The sequence below is a fragment of the Callospermophilus lateralis genome, chromosome 9 (genome assembly GCF_048772815.1).
Source record: "Callospermophilus lateralis isolate mCalLat2 chromosome 9, mCalLat2.hap1, whole genome shotgun sequence".
NCBI lineage: Eukaryota > Metazoa > Chordata > Mammalia > Rodentia > Sciuridae > Callospermophilus > Callospermophilus lateralis.
In genome coordinates this window covers 64,186,721-64,205,957 of record NC_135313.1, presented here as the reverse complement: position 1 = coordinate 64,205,957, position 19,237 = coordinate 64,186,721, and the positions used below count along the sequence as shown (strand labels likewise).

At 35.4% G+C, this 19,237-nt stretch overlaps 1 protein-coding gene across 3 annotated transcripts in view; it reads right to left on the bottom strand.

Moving 5' to 3' along the window:
* Scn1a (sodium voltage-gated channel alpha subunit 1) overlaps positions 1–17,726 on the bottom strand; it is an 88,253-nt gene extending 70,527 nt beyond the window's left edge. For all 3 annotated transcript variants that reach the window (XM_076866474.2, XM_076866475.2, XM_076866476.2), the window contains exon 1: positions 17,463–17,726. In XM_076866474.2, coding sequence (XP_076722589.1) covers positions 17,463–17,726 — 264 coding nt within the window. The remainder of the gene's footprint in view (positions 1–17,462) is intronic.
* Positions 17,727–19,237: the final 1,511 nt, after the last annotated feature.

Sequence of the window (19,237 nt, the reverse complement as noted above, 5' to 3'; positions counted from 1 at the left end):
CAAATAGTGGTACTGATGGTTTTGAAGGATGAGGAGAGTCAGAAAGAAACACTGTTGGGCTGGGGATGTGGCTCAAGTGGTAACGCGCTCTCCTGGCATGCGCGGGGCACTGGGTTCCATCCTCAGCACCACATAAAATAAAATAAAGATGTAAAATAAAGATGTTGTGTCCACTGAAAACTGAAAAATAAATATTAAAAAATATTCTCTCTCTCTTAAAAAAATTAACACATTGCTAATTTAAAAAAAAAAAACACTGTTTACTTACAACAAATGAGTAACTCCAGAATTTTAAAACATATGGACACTTGCCTTCTGCATTTTACACATAGAAAAGAGCTCTAAGAGGGAAAAATCAAAAGACTAGCCAAGATATCACCATACCTTAAACTATAAACAAATATTTTGTGACTTTAAGCAAATCAAGATTTTAAGAAATGTTCAATAAAGGATCAATTTTTTACATTGGAAAAGAACATATTAGGTGACATAGTAATATCTTAGCATCCCTTAAATCTACTTCGTGCATTTACACAATTCCTAAGGATAATTTGCTTTGCATTTAGTCACTTCAATACAAAAGAACAGTTCAAAATTGATGGAGAAGAAAAGGTGGATATAGTAACATCTAGTTTGAATTAGGTTTCTCCTTATACTCTGCAGCTAATCTGAATGTTGACATGATGGTCCATTTACCGGCACCAACAGTGTGACTTTTAGTAAAATTCTGTCACATCATGACTATCTTAAAGTTTGTTCCTCAGTTCATCTATTATGGGGCTGAAACCAACATTTTAATTGCATTCTATAAAAGAACTATAAGAAATTCATGACACCATTTAACATATAAATAATTGTATGACTGAAACAAGTTTGAAACATGGCTTTGTGACTGAATTCAAAAGTAATTTTGTTTGTGAAAAGTCACTTGACAGATATCTTTGCAGGAATCAACATTCACACATTAGGGGTTATCCTAGCTTGTCACATTTTTTTTAAATAAGTATAGTTGCTGAAATCAAATAACATTTATTGAATGCCAATATGATACATTGCTACAAAGTAGCATGAACCTGAATTTAAGTTCAATTGCTGATTTTAATATAAAAGACATATATGAACTGTTTAGCACAATGTTTGCACATTCCTGTGCTACCAACTAAAAAGAAAACAAACTTATGCACATCATGACTAAGAAATTTATAAGCTAAAGAATGTTCAACTACCTATACTAACAGAAGTAAATTAGAAAAGTTAGTGGAGGTTTACTTAGATCAGCATTATCCAAGAGAAATATAATGTGAAATACAAATCTAAGTTACAGATACCATTGTAAATTTTTTAAGTGCCACATGAAATTAAATTTTAACAATGCTTCCTTTAACCCACATATCCAAAATATTATCACTTGAGAATGAAATTATGAGTTATTTTACATCTTTGTTGTTGTTGTTCCAAATCTTCTAAATCTGCCATGGCTGTCTTCACGTGCTCAATAGTCACATGTGTGACCTGTATCGAACAGCATAGACCCAGACCTCAGCCATTCACCCTTCAGCTAGGTCAGATTCTCTTTAGCAACCTTGCCAAGTTAAAAATATTTCTTGCTTTAAAGAAAACACAAGGAAGTGGTTATGTGGAAAAACTGATAAGTACCACTGGTAATCAACACTATAATGATCTATAAAATATAAGTAGGACTTATCTTATTAAGAAGTCAGACCCTGGAGTCAGATGTGTGGTTCAAAAGTTGGCTCTGTTGTCTGTTAGAGTGAGATTTTAGACTTCAGTTTTCTGGGTCTCAGTTATCTCATTTGAGAAATGATAATAAATGTACTTAGTTGACAGAGATGTTGTGATTCCAATTCAATTGGTCAAATTTCAATGCATAGTATCTTGTATCATTTTTTAATTAAATAATGCAGATGATTCTGTAATAGCAGAGCTGTCAGTCTGTTTTTGTTAGGTAGTGATTTAAAAAAAAATCACTAATACTTGACCAAATTATCAATGGTTATATTGTATACAAGTATTAAAATCTTTTCCCTCAATCTAATTAGATGGTCAATAAGGAAATAATTATGTTACAATAGTTTGGCACAGATTACTTTTAAAGCAGTGCTTATTATGATCTGAAATCTTTTCCTGTCTCTGGGTTTATAGATAGTGATTTGTTTATAATTTTTTGTCAAGATGAACATTGAATTTAATAATCCACTATTTTGCAGTTTTCTTTTCTAAAATATACCACTGCCTAAACCTTATTTTAAAAAATGTGTTATTTTTAGTTCTATATGATAGTAGAATATATTTTGACATATCATACATACATTGAGTAGAGCCTATGTTTTTAAAAATACATAATTAAGACATAACTCTTTGTGTTTCATCTACACTTAATCATAAAATTGCCAAATAACAGGAATGACTTCAAGTTTATTGCTTTAACTTAAAAGAAAGCTACAGGAAAAGGAAAAAAGTAACACAGAAAAATGAGCTATTATGATGAACAGTATTAAAAAGTAGCAATATTATGGTACATTAAATTTATCCCTTGGCCTCAAAATAAAAGATAAACATATTTAACATGTTTTTCTTTTCAGCTATATTCTGAAAATTTGAAAGTCATTTACTTTGAGCTTTGAATATATTTTTCTACAAGAGAGAAATATGTAATTTTTTTCCAGACCCCAAAGTCTATGTAATGTTTTCTTTTTCTTCCTCTAAGATGCTGGGGATTGAATACAGGGCCTTGCAAATGCTAGGCAAATTCTCTACCACTGAGCTACTATCTAGCCCTATGTAATACTTAATGAAGTATAATTCTGAATTAATGATACATGGAAATTTATCTTGTAAAGAATGACACCTGAACATGGTAACAGAGTTCTAAGTTGGGATATAACATATAAATCTCTCTTCTTGACATATTACTATCAATCAGGAGGGGGAAATCTGGCTATAGCTCCTGCAGAGAGGTGGAATCCACCTTTCCGATATGTATGCTTCTAGCTTGGGAACAGCATCTAGCAGATAGGGCAAATGGCAGGTATGTGGCAAGAAAAAAAGGTGCTTCAAAGTTCTGGGTATGAAGAACAGTATAGAAGAACAAGAGATGCCTGTTACTGTAGATCTCTGGGGACATTTCTCATTCTAGACCAATACCAAGGCATCAAGTTCCATTTCATTCCCGAGAATTTTTAAATGGTTTACCTGCTGTCCATTTGTTGTAACATTTGGATTGAGGCAAAGATTTCCCTCCTTCTCTGGCTTATTGGAGAATGGAAAAGTTTTGTTGCAGGTTCTCAATCTGTCTCTGACGTGAGCATTTTTACCATTTAATTTTTTTCTCTCCTATTTTCAATTTTCCCCTTTAAATTAGGGATAACTAGCCTCGAAAAAAACTTAAGACACTTGTTTGTCTGCAGCCAATTGTAATATATAGGATTCATCTAGTTATAAATGTACTCTCTAAGACATGGATTAAAAATTAAAATGTCCAAAGAGTGTGGGTGGCAGTTGGTACTGTAGGTACTTGATAATTTTTTTGGCAAGTGAGTCATTGATGCCAGATCTGATATTTCAAAACAAATCCTAAATATGAATTATTTTGTGGGTGGTGTGTGTGTTGGTGTTTGTGTGTGTGTGCATATGAGAGAGAGAGAGAGAGAGAGAGAGAGAGAGAGAGAGAGAGAGAGATCTCCTGATTTATAAATGTTGGAAAATAATCTAAATATTTTAACAATATTACATGAGTCTAACAAAACAGATCTGTGGGATTAATGTCTCACAGTTTTTCAAAATTTCTGCTGTAAGCTCATATAGAGGAATAGAATTTGTACCCAGAGAAGAGAGTCCATAACGTGGCTCATCTCTGTGCTTCAGCTGGGTGGAATAGAGTGTTGGGCTGTTGGAGAGACAACCCTGAAGGTGCCTGGCTAGAACTCGTCAGCCAGGGCTGTGGATGCCTTGACATCTGCCTCAGTGGAGCAATGGAGAGGACAAACATATATATGGTTGCTACCATATATAAAATGATAAAATCAGAAAGTGCAGTATTTTTTTTCAGCTCTGAATCATCAGTACATACAATGAGTTTCATACACTATTAAACGCTCAGTTAGTCTCTCTTTTACTAGAAATTCTGAGTAAATCTGAGTTACGTTTTGATTGTAAATTTGCTGTGTGAGTAAATTATGAGCAAATTTTAAATAATAAATAAATTATTCCTCCTCAATTTCCCCAAATCAATGGGGAGGACTATAATAATACCTACCTTAGGGTTGTTCTGAGGATGAAATGACATAAAACATGTCTATATCCTTAGTAAATTTTAAATTGTCAAATAAATACAAAAGTTAAATATTAGTAGTATGTCTCTGTATGTCCGATGTGCACAGAGAGGAACGTTTCTATTTCTCAAAGCAACACTAAGTTTCACACTGGAGTTTTCAGGTACAATATCTTTCCTTCCAAACTTCATATCTTAGAAAATGGTGCTATCACCTTTCCCCAGTCTGGTACCTAAATATTATACCTCAGGGATCCAAGATGAAAGACTAGAGGGAGGCTGCATTCTGTGTCGCTCTGGGACTGGGGATTCGAGTAGTGAAATACTGTTTCTCTGCCTGTCATTAGAGGACCCCCAACAGGTGCTCCCATGCAGGAATCACAGCCACCATGTGCGCACAGGACCCCAGACTTCAGTGTCAGCACAGGGACCACAACCATTAGCACCCGTGACAGAATCCTGGCCACTGCTCCCACACAGGACAGCTGGCCACTGCCCACCTGCAGGACCTTTGGCCACCACTCCCACGTGAACCTTCATCTATTAACATGGGGCTCCCTGAGTCACCTCCATCTTGGGACACTGCAACCACTACCCCAAAGTCCCCTACCATGGTAATGTGCATCTGGGGACACCACACAGGGTCTGGAGACAGCTGCCAGCCACAGAGCTGCATCTCTGAACATGTTGCCCAGTGCAACCACCGGGCCCCACCCAACCCAACACCTCATCACTGAAAGCAGCCACCTCCAACTTGAAACACCTTCGTTGCCATCTTTAGTTGAGGCAACTCCTAGCTTGGGACACCTGCCAGGGCTTAGAAGCAATATCAAGGTACCCATGGTCCACAACTCCCCCTCTTCCTGGCAGCTGCTAACCCAGCACAGTGCTTGCAGCTACACCACTGTCAGTAGCTCACAAAACCTGGTCCTGAACTACTCAATACAAAACAACTCTTTGTGACAGGTGTGCAGCCTCCAGAGCATAGCCCACAAGACCTCCAGAGAGAAAAGTTCCTGATTGGGAAGTAGAAAAGAAGGGAGGGAGTGAGATCTAGTTTAGAGACTAAGTTAGAGACCAGGAATTGTGAGGTCTATATGTGATACAAGGAGATAAGACCAGGAAACCACATCACACAATCAGATCCCAAAGAAGATCCTCGGGTGCTGCAGTCCAGCTGCAGCAAAATAACCCGGGGGGTGACGAACAACTTGTGTAGATTGATACAGCAGGAGAGGGAGCCGTTTATTGTAGGACCAGATCAATATTTATACATTCCACACAGCTTATCTTAATTAGCATAAACTAGATACAGCAGTCAACCAATAAGAAATCTCCACACTTAATGGCACACTGGCTCCACCTCATAAACCACTCCCTCTGGCATTTTGCAAGGCGCCATCCAGACTTGTTTACAGACTCTAACATTTATCTGGCAAAATGCCAGGCGCCATCCTGACTTGTTTACAGACTCTAACACTTGGGGTGCATTCTCCCATAGGGGACCAGCAAGTGCTATATCTCATCTCCAGAAGCTCCACTCCCAAGACCAACCCTCCCACCCTAATAACCTTCACCAGCCTGAGGGTGAACATACCAGCAAACAACAGACAATCCCACCTATTGAATGAGAAGGGAAGCAGGAAGGATACTGATCTCCAACAAAAACAATCTTTGTATCTTCCTTTGAGATTGTTTTCTTTCTCTTTTCACTCTCTCTCTTCCCCCGCCCTTACATCACCAACATTTGTGAAACCAGGTACTTTTCATGAATTAGGCTATTGAATTCTGGGATGTCTGAATAATATATTGCAGTTGCGTTGTGTATTCTTTCATCTCCTATTTTTACATTTTTTATTTTACTAATATTTATGTTTATTTGTTTTTTGTACTCTCACTATTGTCTTCCCACTTACTTGTCTCCCCCAAATCACTTTCTCTCATCTCCTGCTACTAACCAGTTTCTTTAGATTCCTCTTTCACGCTTCCTAATATCGATTACCTCTATATCTTCACCTCCTACCTCCTTAACATCTCATCCTACATCTCACCCTTGGTTCTCTCTTTGTCTGCCATCAGAAATGGTTGACCCTTCTTCAAACCTACTGTTTATATTATAAATAATAATTAAACTCACCATTTCTGTCTATTGTGACAAAACCATAAATGTCTTAATAGCAGCTATTTGGTTTAAGGCTGTATATTGTTTGTATTGGGATCTGTTAATATTGTTCTCCCCCTTAAAAGAGAGGTATTGGAATCCTGCAGGGACACTATAAGCCAATAGTGTAAAAACTGTAACACCTCTGATCTGCAATGCTAAAACGGAAGACACAGAAATAACATGAAAACACAAAGGAAGAAAGTGCCCCTCCAAAACCAAGATATTACATTAATAGAAACCATGACCAGCACAGCAGAAGAAATGACAGAGAAGGCATTCAGGATATACATAATCAAAATGTTCTGTGAATTAGGAGAACAAATGCAGGCAGCAAAAGATCATTTTGATAAAGAGCTACATAAGCAAATACAGAAAGCATAAGATTACTTCAATAAGGAGATAGAAGTTCTGAAAAAAGAAAAAAAAAAACAGAAATCCTTGAAATGAAAGAAACAATAAACCAAATTAAAAACTCAATAGAAAGTCCCACCAATTGATCAGATCACTTAGAAGAGAGATCCTCAGACAATGAAGACAAAATATATAACCTTGAAAAGAATATTCACCACACAGTGAAGATGGTAAGAAACTATGAGCAGAACATTCAAGAATTATGCAATAACATAAAAAGACCCAACTTAAGAATTATTGAAATAGAAGAAGGCATAGAGTTACAAACCAAAGGAATGAACCATCTATTTAATGAAATAATATCAAAAAATTTTCCAAACATGAAGAATAAATTGGAAAATCAAATACAATAGGCTAACAGGACACCAAATGTACAAAATCACAACAGATCCATACCAAGACATATTATAATGAAAGTGCCTAGCATACAGAATACGGAGAGAACATTAAAAGCCACAGAGAAAGGAATCAGATTACATATGGGGGAAAACAATTAGGATACCAGCAGATTTTTCAACCCAGACCCTGAAAGCTAGCAGATCCTGCAACAACATATACCAAGCTCTGAAAGAAAACGGATGCCAACCAAGAATCCTATATCAGCAAAATTAAGCTTTAGATTTGATGATAAAATAAAAATCTTCCATGATAAAAAAAAAGTTAAAAGAATTTGCAACTAGAAAGCCTGCACTACAGAGCATCCTTGGCACAATATTCCATGAGGAGGAAATAAAAAACAACAATGAAAATCAGCAAAGGGAGGTATTACCCTAAAGGAAAAACTAATCAAAGGAGAAACAAAGTCCAGTTAAATATCAAAAACAAACAAAAATGACCTGGAATACAAATCAAGTCTCAGTAATAACCCCAAATGTTAATGGCCTAAACTCACCAATCAGAAGACATAGATTGGCAAATTGGATTTAAAAATGGGCCCAAACTCTGGGGTTGTGGCTCAGTGGTAGAGCGCTTGCCTCGCACATGTGAGGCCCTGGGTTCAAACCTCAGCACCACGTAAAAATAAATAAACAATAGAGGTCCATTGATAACTAAAACAAATAAATAAATAAGAAAACTTTTTAAAAAATAAAAAATAAAATAAAATAAAACTGGGCCCAACAAAATGCTGCCTTCAAGAGACTCATCTCATAGAAAACAACATTCATAGACTGAAGGTGAAGGTTTGGGAAAAAACATACCACTCACATGGGCTGCGGAAGCAAGCATGGGTTTCCATCTTCATATAAAATAAAGTAGACCAGACCAAAGTTGATGAAAATGGATAAAGAAAGACATTTCATACTGCTTAAGGGAAACATAAATCAACAAGATATAACAATTATAAATATTCCCAAAACAATGGAGCATCTACGTTCATCAAACTCTTCCCAAGTTCAAGAGTCAAATAGACCACCACACAATAATTATGGGTGACTATAACACATCTCTTTCACCACTGGATAGTTCTTCCAAAGAAAACTATAGAACTTAATAATACAATCAATAACTTGACTTAACAGACATGTATAGAATATTTACCCATCAACAAGTGAATACACTTTCTTCTCAGCCACACATGGATCCTTCTCTAAAACAGACCATAAGTTATGCCAAAAAGCAACTCTGAGCTAATATAAAAAAGTAGAGATATTACCCTGCCTTCTATCATATCATAATGGAATAAGATTAGGAATCAATGATAGAATAAAAAACAGAAGATACTACAACATCTGGAGACTAAATAATATGCTATTGAATGAACAATGAGTTGCAGAAGACATCAAGTAGGAGATTGAAAAATTCTTAGAGGTAAATGAGAACAATGATACAACATATTAAAATCTCTGGGAAACTATGAAGGCTGTACTAAGAGGAAAGTTTATTGCATGGAGCTCATTCTTTAAAAGAAGAAAAGGTCAACAAATAAATGACTTAACATTACGTCTCAAAGCCCTAGAAAAAGAACAAATCAACCCTCAAAACAGTAGAATAAAGGAAATGATTAAAATCAGAGCTGAAATCAATGAAATTGAAACAAAAGAAACAATTGAAAAAATAAACAAAACAGAAAGATGGTTCTTTGGCAAAACAAATTAATTTGATAAACCCTTAGCCATGCTAATGAAAAGAAGAAGAGAGAATACTCAAATTACTACCATCTGTGATGAAAAGGAAATATTATGATGCACACTACAGAAATACAGAAGATAATTAGAAATTATTTTGAAAATTTATACTCCAATAAAATAGAAAATATTGAAGGCACTGACAAATTTCTAGAGTCACATGATTTGTCCAAACTGAATCAGGATGATATGCACAAGTTAAACAGATCAATTTTAAGCAATGAAATAGAAGATGCCATCAGGATCCTACCAACCAAGAAAAGTTTAAGACAGATGGATACTCAGCTGAGTTCTACAAAACCTTCAAAGAAGAACTAATACCAATACTACTCAAATTATTTCATAAAATAGAAAAAGAGGGAACACTTCCAAACTCATTCTATGAGGCCAATATCATCACCCTGATTCCAAAACCAGGCAATGACATATTAATAAAAGAAAACTTTTGACCAATATCTCTAATCAACATAGATGCAAAAATTCTCAATCAAATTCTGGCAAATCAAATGCAAAAGGATATCAAAAAGATAATGTACCACAATCAAGTGGGGTTTATTCCAGGGATGCAAGGTTGGTTCAACATTTGAAAATCAATAAACATAATTCACAGGAATCATATGATCATCTCAATAAATGCAGGAAAAGCATGTGAAACAATACAACACCGCTACAAGTTTAAAATACTAGAAAACCCAGGGATAACAGGAACAAATCTCAACATTGTAAATCTATCTATGCTAAGCCCCAGGCCAACATCATTCTAAATGGAGAAAATTTGAAAATATTCCCTCCAAGAACTGGAACAAGACAGGGATACCCTTTTTCTCCACTTCTATTTAATATAGTTTTTGAAACATTAGCAAGAGTGATTAGACAGATGAAAGAATTAAAGGGATATGGAAAAGAACTGAAACTATCATTGCTGATGACATGATTCTATATCTAGAGGATCCAAAAAAATTCCACCAAAAACTTCTATAACTAATAAATGAATTCAGCAAAGCAACAGGATACTAAATCAACATCCATAAATCAAAGGCATTTCTGTACATCTGTGACAAATCCTCTGAAAGAGAAACTAGAAAAACCACCCCATTTACAATAGCCTCAAAAACAAACAAACAAAAAAAAACAAAAAAAAATTGGGAATTGACTTAACAAAAGAGGTAAAACCTCTACAAGGAAAACTAAAGAACACTAAAGAAAGAAATTAAAGAAGACATTAGAAGATAAAAAGTTTTCCTTTGTTCTTGGATAAGCAGAATTAATATTGTCAAGATGACCATAATATCAAAAGCACTATACAGATTCAATGCAATCCCAATCAAAATCCCAATGACATTCCTCATAGAAATAGAAAAAGGAGTCATGAAATTCATCTGGAAAAATAAGAAACCCAGATTAGCCAAGGCAATCCTTAGCAAGAAGAGTGAAGCAGGTGGCATCACTATACCAGACCTTACACTATACTACAGAGCAATAGTAACAAAAATGGAATGGTACTGACACCAAAATTGACTTGTAGACCAATGGTACAGAATGGAGGACACAGAGACAAACCCTCATAAATACAGTTATCTCAAATTAGACAAAGGCACCAAAAACATATATTAGAGAAAAGATAACCTTTTCAACAAATGGTGCTGGGAAAACTAGAAATCCAAATGCAGCAAAATGAAATTAAGCCCCTATCTCTCACCATGCAAAAAACTCAACTCAAAGTGGATCAAGGACCTAGGAATTAAACCAGAGACCCTGTGCGTAATAGAAGAAAAAATTAGGTCCAAATATTCGTCATGTTGGATTAGGCCCTGACTTCCTTAATAAGACTCCTACAGCCCTAGAAATAAAATAAGAATTAATAAATGGGATGCATTCAAACTGAAAAGCTTCTTCTCAGCAAAAGAAACAATCAGTGAGATGAATAGAGAGCCTACAGAATGAGCAATTTTTTACCACAGGCACATCAGAGAGAGCCCTAATTTCTAGGATATATAAAATCTAAAAAATATTAACACCAAAAAACCCAGTCAATAAATGGGACAAGGAACTGAACAGACATTTATCAGAAGATGATATATAATCAATCAACAAATATATAAAACGATGTTCAACATCTCTAGCAATTAGAGAAATGTGAATCAAAACTACTCTAAGATTTCATCTCACCTCAGTGAGAATGGCAGCTATTAAGAATAAAAACAACAATGAGTGTTGGTGAGGATACAGGGAAGAAGGCATACTACTAATACAGTGCTGGTGGAATTGCAAATTGGTGCAACCATTATAAAAAGCAGTATGGAGATTCCTTGGAAAATTTGGAATGGAACCACCATTTGACCCAGCTATCCCACTACTCTTTTATACCCAAGTGACTTAAAAACTGTATTCTACAATGATGCAGCCACAACAATGTCTATAGCAGCACAATTCACAATAGCTAAATTGTGGAACCAACATTGATACTCTTCAACAGATGAATGGATAAAGGAAATGTGGAATATATACAGAATAGAATATTACTCAGCATTTAAAAAAATAAAATCATGGCATTTGAAGGTAAATGGAGTTGGAGAATATTATGCTAAATGAAGTAAGTCAATCCCCAAAAAACAAATGCCAAGTGATTTCTCTGATATGTGGATGCTGATTCATAATGGGAATGCGGGGTTGGGGCATGGGAGGAATGGAAGAACTTTAGATAGGGCAAAGGGGAGAAAAGGGAAAAGATGGGGTATGACGTTAGGAAAGATGATGGAATGACATTGACATCATTACCCTAAGTATATGCATGAAGACATGAATGTTGTGACTTTACTTTGTGTACAACCAGAGACATGAAAAATTGTGCTCTATATGTGTACTATGAATTGAAATGCATTCTGCTGTCATGTATAGCATATTAGAATAAATATATAAATTAAAATAAATTATACCTTGTGTGTCTATCTAGCATTCTCTATTTCCATTGTCACAGTACTAGACCAAACCTCCATAAAGATTCCCAACTTATTTTCTTTTGTCAAATTGTTCATTCTGTTCTCCATAGAGAGGCTGCAGTGATTTTTTAAAAAATTATTTTTATACCTTTATTTTATTTATTTATTTTTATGTGGTGCTGAGGATCAAACCCAGTGCCTTGCATGCTAGGTAAGTGCTCTTACTGCTAAGCCATAACCCCAGCCAAGCTACAGTGATTTTTTTTTTTTTTAACAACATAATGTGGACCGTGTCACTCCAATACTCACAACATTCTAGAGAATTCATTTTCCTTTCAAGATACACTTCAAACACTTCAAGATCTACTAAAATGTGCCTTTATCTACCAGGCCACCTCCCTAACCTCATCTTACTCTCTGCTTATGTTACTCTCAGTCCTATTACATGACTTCTTATGTTATTCCCTTCCCCTGCAAGACTCATCACTGTCATCCTTTTGGGTCTTCAGATCCAAATTCAAATGCTACTTCCTTTCAAAGTTACACAGTTTAAGTTTCCTGGACTGATTGTCTCTGAAAAAAGATGCTTAATACCCTATTAGAATCTGGTGGGAAATGTAATCCTAATCACTTAGAAGCTGTTCCAGACCACCCAGTCACCAAGATTTTAGTTCTTACAAGGGCAGGGGATGCTCAAGCAGTGAAGTCAGGGTTTGAAAACACTGCCAGCCCAGAAGACATGACTTATGATTTGCAAAGTGGCCTGAGTAGAGGGGCAGGATAGCAGTTGTAGATGTATTAAGAATCTACCACCGACTTTTCTTTCCCACTGATCTCATTAGTGCTATAACCACAAAACCAAAGGGGCCACAGGACTTCATGGATCTGGTTTTAAACCTAGTCTCTTACTTACTAGCTTTGGGTCAAAGGAAAACTACTTAACTCCAGTTTCATTAGTTTTAAATAAAGACAAGTGCTATGTTGAAAGGACACATGGATTAAATAGGAATTTTAAATATCTTGATGCATAATATATAGAATACATACGTTTTGTTATGACTTGTCTAGCATGACTTTTATTTTCTAATTGTCTCTATTCTTTTCAATTTAGGAAAAAAAGTCTATGTTCATTGTCTACTTATGTAGGTCGAATGGAAATGACCCACTCCTCAGCAACCCGGACCAAAAATAATCTCATATACTTGTGGCCACAGTAATTGATTCAGAGAATACCAGGTAGCCTAATTAGAAGGAATTCTAGGACACTTGTTAGAGGTTTTGAAGAAAATATGAGCCTTTTTCTTGGGTTACTAGACTGTAGGATGTTATCTCAGCACCTACTGGTGGCAGTTTCTCCCATCTTGTGGGGTAACCAGTCTATAAATGAAGCCAGCGTGGGTAAAAGCAGAGCTCAAAATGGAAAAGGACTGTCCTGATAACGTCATTTTAGGTAGAGTCTTTTCATAGTAAAACCAGACTGAGCCCAAACATTTTCTTTTTCTTTTTTTTCTCCTGAAAGTACTTTCTGTGGGTTTTGGTCACTTTCATTTGAAGGATCTCTTACTTTATGAAAGGCATCCGATAAATGTAAGCTATCATTTTATTTACCAACATTATCATCTTGGGACATTCTGAGTCAGAGACTGGAAGGAGACAAAAAAGAAAGGGGCATAAGAAAAATGATATATGGGAAGAAAGAAGATTTAGAAGTCAGCTTCAGTGCTTTGGAAGAAACGGAGAGGCCTGGTGACAGGTTGTTACAGAGGAGCCAATATGCAAAGAACCATTGGCAATGTGACACCGTCTATATGACAATTCATGGAACCCTAAGCTTTTAACTATCAATTCTTTTTCTGATTTTCTATTAAATTACTTTTACAAGAAAAAAACTTCCTCAGGCTGATTTAAAATAACACCCTAAAATAACAATTAAAATTCCAACAACAATAACAGACCAGGCATAAATTTGCAGCCTTTCTTGCAAGACTTCCAATGCAGGCTCAGTAAAGAAGGAGTGCACATAGTTTTCGGGAAGCTGATCAGTTGTATTTAAATACTCCAAGAGACAATCAGGAGACAGTCAAGGACAGAGTACAGTTTTTAAGTGAATACATTTCTACATTGCATAATTAACAAACTTTTTTTTTCCTGCAGATCTAAAATATCTCATTCTATTTCCAGTAAACTGCCACACTGTCAAAAGGATATTTCTTCCCATGGTACTAATGAGTCATCTGTAATTTTAAGGACATGAGAACAGAGGAATTTTCTGTAATAAAGAGCAAGTGAAGAATTTGAATGTATAAGGCACATGGTGCATCAACCCGAGCTATGAACAGAAACTGAAATACATCCCATAAAAGGGGGAAAAGATGTGTTCACAAGCAAAATGTGCCTTTTATACAGCTAAAGTAAACACACAAATAAACAAAAAACCCAACCTGGAATCATGTTCTGAAGGTCACTTGTTCAGGGCAGATGAATTACATAAAATTCTGTGACTTTATTATGATAGCATTTTTTTTTCTTAGTTCTTACCTGGGACTTCTGAAGGCTCAAAATATCTGAGAGTCTGTAAAACACCTAATGCTCCCTGCATCAGGAATGTTCATGAGATGGTTACTATTATTTCTTCAGTTATTATTATAATATCACTGATCATGGTTTCAACTATTCTAACAATTTTAGTAGAATATTTGAATATTATATAATTTGTACATTTGAAACTGGGGCATAGAGGATAAAAATATGTGGGCATATGTCAATGGAAAATACACCAGCAGCAGTGATGTTTCCATAAGCTCATGGACATTGTCTTTGTAAAAGATCACAGTGAACTTTAGTGTGTTATGTCATTTACTTTCACATAAAGTCCCTGCATGTATGACATTGCACTTAGACCCAAACTATAAAGATTGGATTCTGAAACCATTTTTATAGTCAATGCTATTGCTATAATGTTTGCTCCTTCTAAAACTCATGTTGAAATGTAATTGCCATTGTTGTGGTATTAAGAGGTGGGACTTTTCAGAGATGATTAGATCATAAAGGCTGCACCTGCATGGTAGGATTGATGCCACTGTAACGGGTGAATTCAGGCCACACTTGCTCTCCTTTGTCTTACACTTACTGCCTTTCATACCCAGGTGCTAGTCCCTCAGTCTTGGGCTTCTCAGTCTCCAGAACTGTGAGCTACTAACTTTCTGCTCATTTTAAATTGCCCAACCTCAGGTATTATGTTATAGTAGCACAAAGGGACTAAAACGGTCATCTTGATTTATTTATTCTATATTTTACTAAGAAAGAAACCAGATGCTTGATACATTATCAAATGACACATTAACTGTAGTATTAAGAGTTCGACTTTGGGGAAGCCACTGGCCTAACTGATGTTTGCATATTTCACTTCAGTTTGCAAAACAGATTTATATCTCTAATATCATCAATCATGCAAAATCTCGCTCCAAGAAACATTTTACTTACTGATTTTTCCACCATTTGACCCTTCAGCTGCACCAAAAGTACTGTGTGTGCACTATATTGTTTTAATGAAGAACAGATTACCAATCTCAGATAAAGTCTCTAAATAAAATCAGTTATCAAATATTAAAAGAAATATTACTCTTAAAAGTTTGAAATTTTGTTAAGCTACTCCAAGTTTAATCAGAGAAAATTCACTCAGAATTGAGGAAGACTATTCCTCAATACTGAAATAATCCAGTTATAAAAGAAAAAGTAAGACTAGAAAATAGTATACAGGCAGTTTACAGGCAGTTTTAAAACATTAAAATGTAAAAGAAGAAAATGTCAGATGCATAAGTAAATCATGAGCATAAACCACGCCATGTTGGTTTTTAAGGATTCCAGCCCTGCAAAAAATTGTGTTCGTTTTGGTGCTAAATGACTTACATTTGAAGATTTGCTTGATGTCTACTCAATGTGAAAGCAAGAGATGCACCTAACCTTGGGGTAAACTCCTTTCTGATAACAATATTTCTCTTATCAAGTTGTTCTGCTCACGCACTGTGATTTGTTCCAAAATGTCAGAATATTTTTCCTTCCTCAAAAAATATGAATTTGAAGATAAGGATGGGCAATATTAATGGCAAGTTTAGATGGGAGCCTAACAAAGTTTGGTTAACAGTTCATTTCCTCAGAGATGGTCTTCTACCCTCAATTTAAAGACCTTTAGATATTTTGAATGGGTTTGCATTATTTTGGGTTTTTTTATGTCCTTTGTTATATATAATTCATTATGGACTTAGTGTTTTCAAGATCAGGGGAATTCCCCACAAGACAATAGGTTTTATCAGTCTGAAAGCTCTTTTATTTCAAAGAAAAGATTGATTGGATGGTCTGGTTTCCACATAGAGAATTAGTTCCTTTTCAACATGAAAAAATTTTGTTCCTCTCAAAACACTCATTTATATTTTCACAAATAAAGACAAAGCATAGGAGTTTGGATACTCTTCAGTGAAGAGTTTAAAAAAATGTAAACATGGAAAGAGTCATCTTCTTGGTTATGATTTTGTCTCTGTAGCTTTAGAAGTCAATTAGAAGTGATTAACAAACCATCTTGAATTCACATAGTAAAATTGCCAAACTTTGTGTGTGCATTCAACAAACACTAACTATGAACAAAACTGTGGTAGCAATAAAAAATCCCTAAAAATTCTGGGGATATTTTAAGGCCCCTGTCCAATTAAATCTTTTATTTGTTTAGTCACATTTATTTTCTAACCTTTCACCCAGAGTTCCCAAATGTATTGTTTGGTAAAAAGATAATAAAAGGTAGCAAAATAACCAAAGTCATACATTAAACTAAAAATCCATATAGTAACTTTTTTTTTATTTTCTGTCAGTGATTCCTTTTTGGTTTGGTGAAATCACGTTGGTAATAAAAGATTAGGTGCTTAATACCAGGTATTCATTTCAAGCATGGATACAGAAAACTTATGCATTAAAATATCATTTATAAACGGTTCTTCAGAATTTTACATTTTTGCTAATTTTTACCAATGTCAAAACATTTCTACCAAAATATCAACTAATTTAAAAATTGCAGTTGGTGTAGTTATTTTCCATGTGGAAAAGTTTCTTCAGGAAATTGATCAATGTATTGCTTTTAATGATACAGAAATTAGAAAGTCAACAATATTGAATTTTCTTTCATGAGAAATTAATACTAATATTTTCTTAAGTTTTTGTAACTCATGATGATTTCCAGATTTCCAAGTGCAGAAAGTACATAAATTGCATAATAAATGTAATTTCTGGGGAAAATAACTCATTAGCTTAGCTGCCTACAACTAACATTTATTTTTAGGTATCTGTCATAGTGCATTTGGGACAGCTTCATATGTTATAATTGATTTACTTCTCATGCATATGCATAAAACACCCACAAATGTGTCTTATTTCTAAATAGAAGGATAATTAAGACTGTGCTAATTTAGTATGACATTGCTACAGTGGTCCAACATATGCAGTAGGCAATTAGCAGCAAAATATGCCTGACAAAAATCACTCACTTTCTTATTGATATAGTAGGGGTCCAGGTCCTCCAGAGGTTCTGACACCATCTCTGGAGGAATGTCTCCGTAAATAAAGGGAAGGTTCTTTCCAGCTTCCAAGTCACTGTTTGGCTTTGGGCCATTTTCATCATCATCTTTTTTGTCTGGTTTGGGATTCTTAGCCTTTTCTTCTGCAATGCGTCTTTCAATAGCCGCAAGAGATTCTCTGGTGAAGAAGTTGAAGCTGTCAGGTCCTGGTGGTACAAGCACTGTTTGCTCCATCTTGTCATCCTGCACATTTTAATTACCATTTACTCTGCAGTTGAAATCCCTAAGAAAAAAAACAGAGATATGTTAAGGAGAAGGTTAAGAGCTGTTAATATTTATAATACTTGTCATGAAATATGACCTTGAGGATTTAGCATTTTGTTTTTTCCTCAAATTGAAAAGTAATTGCTTAATAAAAATTCTTAACAAATGTGTTTCCTGTATAGCATTCTGTTCAGCATCCTGTTTATGAACTCTTGTTCTTTACTGATACAGGAGCTGGGCCACATCAAGAAGTTGTTCAAATATAGTTTAACCAAAATACATTAGGTTAATTGCCAATACTTCACTAATGGGATGTCCACCCTGAAACCCACCCAAAAGACAGAGATGGTGAACCTACAGACACAAAAGATGGTACAGTCATGTCAACTAGGATAAAGTGGAAAGGAGCTATCTCTGAGAAGACATAATATGCAACCCCTTAGGCCTGACAAGTCACTCCTGGCCATGCAGGTCAGAGTAGGTTGCTGCAGTCAGCCTTAATGGCCAATCAAAGAGTCACTGGTGTCCTAAGTGGTCCTTCATCTGCTCTGAGATTTGAGATGACTAGCACTGTGACCTACTCACTTCATTAAACATGGTAAGGTTGGCTGACCTGAACACAGGTGGGAAAAACAGTCAAAGGTTAGACAAATGTCATTTATGTGACTGATTAAGAATGAGAGAAAAAGTAGACTGGGGAATTACTTGATTGAGTCTGGGATGGGAGAAGATAGTTGTAGGTATAGGATACAGCAGAAATCTCTTATTGTAAGAAACACAAAGATTCAAGAGCAGACAGTGCCATAAACTCAATAGGAACTGAAATGTTTTTCTTCACTAAAGCAATAATGATATTCTTGCTGATTCTATAGTCCAGTAGTGCTAAACGTATTAAAAAGACCTGAGGCAAAACTCACAGCTCCATCTAGCAGAGTCAGACCTGATTTGATGCCAGAGGACAAATCCCAGATGTATTGTTTTAAGGCATATTTAATATGAGCTCAAATTTCACAGATAATACTGTGCCAAAACTTCCCAAGCTCAGGCTCAAATTTTATTTGGATACCACATTAACTCATTGAGCTCAGCAAGCTATCATACAGTTAATTACAGCTTTGCTGTATACAAACTGCAGTAATAAAATTTTGGGTATAATTACTTTGTGAGGAGTCCTCCAGGGACTTCAAATTTCACTGAAGGAGGTTACCATTGCTGTGAGATTTCTGACCATATTATTTACTGAAGGCTCAGAAAGAAGGAAGGACCTAAGTCTAAAGTTCTATTCTCATTCTCTTAGGTAAACTTTTCAGAGGCTGTTATAATCTACAATTAGCTTTGGGCCTGGAAGAATAGGCTGCCTATAGAACAAAGGAAAAGGAATGGTTTTTCTAAAAATGCTAGCTCCTTCATAAGGCACCAGGATAATACTGGCATTTATTTATTTGGAAAATAAAGTTTAGGGATAACAAATATGATAAATT